General features: G+C 33.9%; 1 protein-coding gene across 1 annotated transcript in view; it reads right to left on the bottom strand.

Annotated features, from left to right (window-relative positions):
• Positions 1–1,292: 1,292 nt before the first annotated feature.
• The window catches only part of acj6 (abnormal chemosensory protein 6), a 30,632-nt gene continuing 22,037 nt past the window's right edge, over positions 1,293–9,887 (bottom strand). The window contains exons 3-4 of the mRNA XM_013323765.1: positions 6,726–6,908; positions 1,293–2,000 (exon numbers count right to left, since the gene is read on the bottom strand). Coding sequence (XP_013179219.1) covers positions 1,293–2,000; positions 6,726–6,908 — 891 coding nt within the window. The remainder of the gene's footprint in view (positions 2,001–6,725; positions 6,909–9,887) is intronic.

Here is a 9,887-nt window from a genome sequence, read left to right as displayed (position 1 = left end):
ACGTTTGTTACGATTTTTTTGATTACTTAATAAATTCCTAGCACTTAATTATTAATTACCGAGATCTAAATTGCACGTTTTATTACTTATCTTATACTTGTTCTATATTTACAAAATATCATTTAAAAATATTATTTATAATTCACGAATTTTTAAATGCAGTTTTTATTCCAGTTAAAAGATATTTCCAGTCAATATTTGAAGAAAAAAATGTGGTTTTAATTAAAAAGAAATCTTTTTCTAAAATCGTACAACGTTTCACTATTTACTAAAAAGAAATAGGTTTCAAAGTTCCGAAATATTGTACTAATTCCATTTAATTTAGTAACTATAGTTCGTCTAATGACTAGTTTTAAATAGAAATGTGACTTATTTACAATGACTTTAACACTATTTTGGCTAAATGTCGCTAATAACTCCTTACTATAAATTTGTGCCATTTGTGAAACGTTTAGAAAACTCCTCAAAAATAAATCTAAAATAAACAGTATAATTAAGACTAGAGCATAGTTTCCTATCTACAACTTATAGCAAGAAATTATACACTTATGATTATTTTGTACAATTTAAAAAATCAAGAAAGTAAGGCCCAACAAATTATTAATAAACAATAAGTAATATTCAAAATGGTCTGTTTTTAGATTAGGTCATATAACATGCTTTGTATAAAAGCGAAGTTTAAACTTATCAAATCATTTATTCGCAAGTCAAAGTCCTAATCTACTCCCAGACGCAATTTTATGAGTATTTCGATATGTACGAATCATAAGGACTCAACCCTAAGTGTTCATCGTCAGCTCCAATGCACCACGATGATACTACTAACATTAAACACAGAATATTGAATATTTGCAAGGCACATTCTCTTAAAAATCCTGATTTTAAAATTTCATTTACATTTCGATGCTCTCAAACATCAACGCAAAATTAAAGTTGTGTTTGACGAAGCGATTTTTATTTATTGGAATAATTTGTATATAATAAATTATATACCCTGTGTCTCGAAAAAAATTTAAAATTCTTATTTACGAAAACTTAAATTGGCTCATGACGTACTACAATATCTACTCTAGTACTAAATTGCGATTGATTTGAGAGAAAGTGATAAAAGAATGAGATTAAAACGAGATCTTATTATTGCTCATATACGGTGTTTTTCGTTTTTGACGCCGTGACGACATATTATCGAAAGGCCCATGAAGATGAATGTAGAGGCCAAGAGAGTAGCGGCCGGCGGCTCAGTATCCGTACCCAGCGCCAGGGTACAGCAGCGCCGCGCCGCCTCCCGCCGGTCAGTGTTGCGCTGCGAATTTCATCCGCTTCTGTTTTTGTCTCTGGTTGCAGAACCATACACGTACCACGTTCTTTTTCAAATCCAACTTTTCTGCGATGGCTGCGATCTTCTCCCCAGATGGACGAGGCTGCACCGCGAAGTAAGCTTCTAGACTTCGCTTTTCTGGAGCTGCTATTGAGGTTCTCTTTCTTTTCTTTTCACCGGCCGGTAATACACTCGGCGCATCAGGATCTCGTCTTTTATTTTTAGCTTGTGCCTCGGCTTCCTCTAGCCACGCTTGAAGTATGGGTTTTAAAGCTATCATATTGTTATGACTGAGTGTCAGACTTTCGAATCGACAAATTGTACTTTGAGATAGAGCCCCTACGCCTGGTAATTTAAGGTTTGCGAGTGCCTTACCCACATCTGCTTGTGTGACACCAAGTTTAATCCTTCTTTGTTTGAACCTCTCGGCAAAGGCTTCTAGTTCTCGCGGATCGGTGTCGGTGTCGGGATGAAGAGCAGCCGCCGGGTGGCCGAGGTGCGCTGGCGGGGCGTGACCGAGGCCGCCAGGATGATGATGGTGATTCATGACATGGTTCATTGCACCGTAGCCGTGCAGTTGATGATGCGGTGGTGCCGTTTCACCCATGGGAGCTAAAGTTGTCATAGATGAAGAGGTCAAAGGATCGAGCATATCGAGTCCTTCCATACCATGATGGCCCATCTGTGGAAAAAATGGCTTTTTGTAATCCTTTTTTATCATACTGTCAAAATTATAACGATTAAGAGGATTAGTAGAGCGAGGGTGTGACGGAATCATTATTGTCGTGCGCCGAATTAACTTCTGCATTCATGTTAAATCAGTCATTTTATTGTAAATAAAGCAGGGGAGGTAACAATGGCGATACTCGGGGACGATATGGCAACATAAACAATCATCTTTGTACAGATTTGCACTCATTGTTTATGAGTGCAAACACTCTTTTTTTTCAATAGGAGGGTGAGTCTGTTGTGACGTTGATTGGTTGCAAGTGTTTTACCAATATGCTTATGTTGTTGACCGTCTTTCAAAAGAAAATGAGTATTTTAAGCACGCAAGTACGCATATGCAGATGTATCAACTGTATTGTATTTAATTATTCAATTGTGTACAACAAACAAAATGTACTAAAAAATATAACCTATTAGTAGTTAGATTTATTTCGGATTTTAATTAAGAATATAAATTAGCAGACCGAACGTTTTCTTAGTTCTCAATAACTAAAATGTAAGAGAAGTCATGAAACACGTTTTCATTTTAATTAAATTTATTTTCCGTAATAAATAAAATGAACTATACAGGCCTAACTAAATCAATTGTCAATATACCCGAGGCTATCTATCTCACTATACAAACAGGTCGTATGTCTTTCGCTAACAATTTTTCGGTGGCGCGTCCAGGGGTACTGTATTAGGTGCAGCCGGTACTGCGGAAGATCCCGTGGGAGCGGTAGATCACAATTACAAGGCACTAGCCGCGTGTTGCACGTAAACTTACATGCCTCTAACGGTTTGCTTTGTTCCTTTTTAATACCGTATAACTTGTCGTGCGGTGTTGTTCTATCAAAGACAAACTTAATATTTGTAGAAGAAAGTACAATTTATACTCGTATTTTAATTAACAATATAGTAGATAAGATATTTTTTAACGATTTGTATTCTGAATACATCTAAATAATATTATAAATGCGAATGTTTTGATGATTGTTAGAAGTTATCTGCAGAACGGCTCCACTGTATCGATGTAGACCATAGTCAAGAAGAACACATAGCCTACTAATTAAGATTTTTTTCCCTTCGCGCGTACGCGTCGATGGCGACAACTAGTCTTATACATTATTCGTGTTGCAATTTTCCTCAATTTTCTCTAATTTTATCGAACAAGACATCTAATTGCTAATTAATAAGTACAAAAACCGCAAACTTTTCGACGCACAGGTGTATGAATTTCAAACATGAGTACAATATGTTCGGCAAACGCACGCGGGGCGACATTGATGGGGCTTTGGCGTATGTCGTGGTATAATCATGTATCACCACCCCACTTTGCGTCACTTTTCTATGATTACTAAGTAGGAAAATTACGTTACAATTTCATTTTCAATGTAAGTGCGTCATGGTTTACGCTAATAAAAATAATTGAGAAGAACCTTGTTACTTGTTATAAAGCTTAATGCGAATAAAAGGAATATAGACTTAACTTGTATTGTCAACCATAAATATTTATAATAAATCTATAATATTTAGTATTTATAAAAAGACAAATACCTTTAACCGTTGGTTTCTGAGATCGAAATCTCTGGCCCTGTTATTATCTTTGACAAAACAGAGATAACATTCAATTTTAAACAGGGAATGTGATCTCAGAAACCTACGGTAAGTAATTATTTTAATATTAAGCATAAACTCATGCTACAAACATAATTATTACATAGAAATTTGCCTAAATAAATGTAGCATTTGTAACATTAAGAAAATTACTAAATATACCAAGCCCTAAGCAATCAAATCGATATGAACAACCCCACACCCCAGTAGCAATTGCAAGTAGATATTAAATAAATTATATTCCGTTAATAGTGATTTGTATCATAACGTTATGATTTGAACAAGTGGCCGAATTTATTCGGGGTGCGATATCGTTGAGCCACGAAACACGCGTTCCTCATGTCACATTTTTATATGGTATTTTATAGGAACGAAAATACATTCGCATAGCAGACTGAACAAAGCGAAACTAAATGAAACATATACATATACGGTGTTTTTTTACCGTTAAAGAATTTTAAAGACTATTTCTAATAAATATGAAAAAAAAAGATCACAAAGACTGGGTCGAGTGGAACAGATTACTTTTAATAGAAATAGTTTTTTACTGATTTAAATATTAAATGAGCATCAAATACAAAAGCTAGAATTAATTGCCACTTTTTAAAAACATATGGGATTTACTCGCTTGTCGTATGGCCCCTACAATTTTCCCCCACCCCTTTCACATATGGAACATATTTGACACTAGCTTCTGTTGTACATGAGTAATGCTAGTGTTACACGAAGGCTGTACAATAGGACAGTGCAGAGGGACAAATTAGTACTGTTATTGAACATGCAAAAAATAACTGTATTATTTGGTCAGTAAGTGTGAATTCAAAAAATTGACTACTGTTCTGCCACACTCTTGTGCCCACGTGTGAAACTAGCATAAGTACGATGGGACGATATGAATGCATTACGAGCGCCACTAAAATGATGTTTTGACTGTCCATTGGGGTCCGAACGCGTCGTTTCGAACCGAATCATGCCAATTTCGTGAAACAGTAATAACATTTTACAATGCGGTGCATTATATTTTTTGAAATGCTATACGTTCCTACAAAACAAAAATAACTATGAATCTTTAAGTTTTGTTATTTCTAATACATGTTTTATCATAAAAAAAAATTCTATCTATTTCTGGTTATAACGGAGGTATCGGCCTCTGTACAAACATTTTATAAAGTTTAAAAAAAAATTAAATATATGTTAGGTCAATAGTTCTAGAGATAGAGATATAGGAATTCACAAACAGGCAACATATTTAGCTATAAATAATTTATTATATTATAATACAATAGTTTTTTGTTTTAAATCGACACATGCATTCAATTTTCTTCTTTCTAATTTTTGCTCGAAAAAAAATCTAAACGTTGTAACACTATACGCAATGTCGTGCTATTAAAAACAAAAAAGCGGCTGTGTATATTTTTTAAGCAGCGTCGAACAACGAACTGCCATATCCCTCCAGACTTGTCCCAAGTGGCAGAAGCGACAATTGCACGGCAACCTAGTAAAAACGGCCGTATGTCCTGTACTCCCCCGAGTACACACTTGTTTTTTTATCTCCCCCTTTTCCGTAGTTTACTCCATGTTTAAGTTTTACTGTTTATTCAAGTCCTTTTTGTTGGTAGAATGGAAAAAATGGTTTCCATTTTGAAACGAATTCAACACAATGTAAAATAGTCTGTTAATCTTTCCGTTGGTTATGCCTAGAGTTGGACAATATTTAAGTTACGTTAACCCTTTAACCGCCGGTGATATAAAAATGCATATTGTACCCTTAAATAAGTATCATCAAAACTTTACTTTGTTTAGCTAAAATGTAATGAAGACACTGTATTTTTTTGGTAGGGCCCTTAGTGTTTACGATACTTTAAGATTAAGGTTGGGATCATGCAATCTATGTATGCCCAGTCTTTGCTACAAAGGGTTGTCGCGGCCAAAGTTTTAGTGAATAGATGAAGAAATATCAAAAGTAAAAAACATGTCTCGTGTTATTTAATATTAAATTAAGTACTACAACATTATACTGCGTAAGTTATTTGAGATTTGATTGTTGAATAAAAATAAATGTAGAAATATCTCAATTAAGACTAATAATCACATTTCACTATAGTTTTAATCCATGATCCATTGCCATCAGATCCATCATGCTTTCCAGTCTATTATGCTAAGTACTAATAAATTAAGTCTAATTTTTAAGATCACGCGGACATCTGTTGATCCAATTTTTAATTCCTATATTCTTCTCCCCATATTCTATCTATATTATTGTTTCAGTATTTTAGAAGTATCAAAACGCAAGATTTGTATGGACTAATCGAATCAAATGTTAACAATTATTAATTCATCGAGATTATAAGATAAAAAAAACATATAGTTATTTTTTCAATTCAAATAAAGAACACGGTTTTTTTTCTCATAAACGCTACTTGTAATCCCATTTATAATCATGTAAAATATATATTAAAGCGAAATTGTAGGGGCGGGAACACAATCGGCAACATTACATCGAACAGTGCATAAAATTACCTCATTTTTATAGTGTAGCGCATATATTTCTTACATGTTACAGCCCTCTCGTCTACCCCACTCGAAGCAAATCCCAGAGGAACGAACCCTCCTTTACCGACATATGAACTCTCAAAGATTTTCCAAGGTGTATGGGGCATAGAGAAATGCATTTACTTCTATTATTATTATTTATGTCGCTACAGAGGCGAGGAGCGTACCAATTTGGCAACAATTTTATGAGTCCGCTTTAGTTTTATAGCAACGAAATTTGATTCGAATGATTGCTATCGACTTTACCTTTGATATTCCTATATATGTACGTTATATAATACAATACAGATTTTATTACATAACGAACTGAATTGAATTATATTACATTCTAAAAAGTTTTGTTTTATATCAATTTAAAATACAATAAGCATTGTTTAGGTGCTTATAGAAAAATACTAATCAAGTACTGTAACTTAAAAGCTTGTCGTATACAAAACTAGTATCCGGCATACATTTAACGAGACTAGATTTAAAGCTCTGGGCTTTGCAATGTAAGCCTCTAACTCTGACTGTTTAGACACAAATGTACCTGATGCGGTCTAGCGTTGTGCGATGGTGGGCCACCGACACCGTGATGGTACACCATGTCGTGCTTCAGCTGCGGCAGCGGCGGTCCCGGTTGCGGCCCTGACTGATGTTTGCTGATGTCGACCGCTGCTAACGCCTCCGCCCGACTCAGCAACCCATCGTTGAGGCCGCTGAAGAGATCGCCCTGAGGAAAAAGAACTATGTTATTTCAATAGTTTTAAATTCCTTCAACTATAAATAAGTAAAGCATCAAAACATCTCGTAGTAACCCCATGATAAATTACTTTTTGAACTCAAGTACCAAATCAAAAATTCATCAAATTAGTATATTGAATCTTGAAGTCTTAAGCCTACAACGTTGGCCGCTACTCACCTTAACAATAATAAAAAGTTTGTACCAACGCAAATGCTTACATACATCTTGAGGTAGAAAAGGATAGTTACATGCAAACAATCTTTTCTTTTTTATATACAACTGTTTTCATTAATATTTTATTATACTCAAGGCCAAGTAAGAATGGTCGAGGGACGACTTTTTTATTGAAATCTCTAGAATTCAAAAATGGTTACAGTTTTTTTTACAAAATCATAAAATAAATAATATAACTACTGAACATGCATCATATCTACAACTATTATTAAATCTCTAAATCGTAGGTTAAAATTCTACTTTTAGTTGCTACGAAATACAGAAAAGTAATAAGTTAGTCTTAATAAAATTATAAGTTATACAAATATAACCATGTAAATGTTAATTGTATCACAAGTATAATCAAGTGCAAACAACCGTAGCTAGTTCAAAGGGCGGTCTAATTCGCGAGAGATATTACGTAGGCCACATCAAATAGTCATGGCTCCTCAACCGGCGGCCCGCGGACAGGGGTTTTTCTCGGATTACTTTAAATTATTTATGAGTGACTCTGACCCCGTGTTCCTCTGCAACTCGTTACTTGCTTCCGCGGTTTCTCGAACTCGCTTTCGACAGATGCGGTGTGTGCCGCCTGACTCCCAAATAGGCAGTTTTATAGTGCCAGGGACCACTTTTAAAGTGATAGTTTCCCGTTTCGATTTACCGCCGGTGCACACGTTTGCTTCTTTATTCCGACCACCTCTTGCGCGATACAGCTTGCATTTGAATTGCTCCAGTTCAAATTGAACTGTACTTCATTTTGTATGAGCAAAATATATTGGAAAGGTTCGCTATTTTTTGCTTCACCGACTTTTTATTTCAACAATGAATTGTTAATAATCTTTTTAAACCATGCATATTAACTGTCCAAGATTTAATAATAAAAAATGCATCAATCTTTTTTACTCAATAGAAAAAACAAGTTACGAGGAACATATTAAGCTATGATTTGATATTAATGGTTCACTGAGTGAAAAAGTTCTAGTCAATTAAACCGTTTTACATCAAACCGAACACATTGACCGTGAAATTTCATTGGCATAATACTAGTAATTTAATATCTCGCCGTTTCTGTTCTTTTTCAGGAAATGAAACATTATAATATATTTTATAAATAATCCGTTAAAAGAATGAATCAAACAATTGGTAATTCACCTGATTAATAACTAATCAAAAGCCATTTTTACAGAGTTAGTAAAATATTTAATTAACAATCGGATCATTACATATTCGCAAAAGTGAATAAAGAGAATAAATGTCGAGTAAAGTATTATAATAATATCAAAAACTAGAGTTGCATTAAAAACTTGTTGCACTCACTATAATAACAATAAAATGGTATTAAGAATCTTCTAAAAACTTATCTTAATAATCATCGATGCTTTAATCAGGCGTGGGAATCAAAACTTGTCCCTTCACCCTTCACGAATCATTACACTCGTGTTACACAAGTGGCGTTACAAACTCCCAACTGATTGCAATTGTTAAGCAAATCGTCCCCACCCTCAAAAGAGATAAAAATAATTTCAATTGCTAGGGTAAAGCCTGAGCTTCATCGATAATTACTGTTTCAAAAGCGCTTTGACCAAATTAACGAGAAAATATTTCATGCTACGAATTTTAATTTAATTAATACTCACAGCTGAAAATAGGTTAAATAAATTAATATTTAAAAATGCAATGGAAAGATTGTACAAACAAGCACGCAATTTACATGCAAAGCTCACAGAGAGAAATTCTAAAGTAAGAAGCATAAAAAGGAGTTCAGAAGCGCCTTCTTGAAGTCGGTAGAGTAGTAGATTATCAGACATCGATATCGTTTTAAAAATTATAAATACAGTAAGACTGATTAACTGGAGAGTCTAAAAACAATAACTGTGTAATATTACCTACAACTTAGATTGAAATAATCCATTACTATTATTACTCATCAACGTTCTCATTTTAGGGTTAACTGGCGACATCTCGTGATCCCCTGATACATCTGTGCCACGTAATGTCTGTATCAAGTGTCACAGAGATGTAAGAGCTTTGGGTTTGAGGGGTCTTAGCACCCGATTAGTAAACACACAATACAGATGCATACTAAAGTGTTGAATAATATTGTATTCAATTTTACATAAATTTATTTAAATTTTAATTTTATAAGATTATCCATAAGTTATTTATAAAGTGGAAATTTGTATTTACATCTCACTACGACGGAAAAACTAAAAAAGGATTATCTAGCCGTGGGTTTCTGTAAACAAAACGCTCCATTTAAATCTTATTGTTATCTCTGTTTTGTTAAAGATAATGACAAGGATGACGATATGTTTTATACAGAGATTTTCTCAGGATCCGACAGTGAAACAAATATATTGTTACAAGATATGTGATTTGACTCTGACAATACAATTAAGTCAAATATAAGTAATCGTAAGTGGAAAACAAATTCAATTCTTTAATTTTATATACATATTTAAGTTTAAAAATATACTCGTGACTTAAGTTGCGGGTAAAAAGTTTACGAAATCTCCGTTAATTGACATTAAGAAGAGTAATTTAAAATAATATTTTGTACATAGAACGGTGTATTCACTTAATTAGCGACTTGACTAATTCTGCAGATGAAGTCGTGTGGTAAATATAATTACAAGGTAAGGGTACCGACCCGAGATATATAATTCATATTTGTTGCCTGAATAGTTAAAATACGAACAAGGGTTGTAGGAGTTTTTCGTTTGTCGAAATATTTTTTGACACCAGCTAAGT

The sequence above is a fragment of the Papilio xuthus genome, unplaced genomic scaffold (assembly GCF_000836235.2).
Source record: "Papilio xuthus unplaced genomic scaffold, Pxut_1.1 DF825017.1, whole genome shotgun sequence".
Taxonomy (NCBI): domain Eukaryota; kingdom Metazoa; phylum Arthropoda; class Insecta; order Lepidoptera; family Papilionidae; genus Papilio; species Papilio xuthus.
The sequence above is the reverse complement of the archived record's forward strand: the minus strand, read 5'-3'. Positions and strand labels throughout refer to the sequence as shown.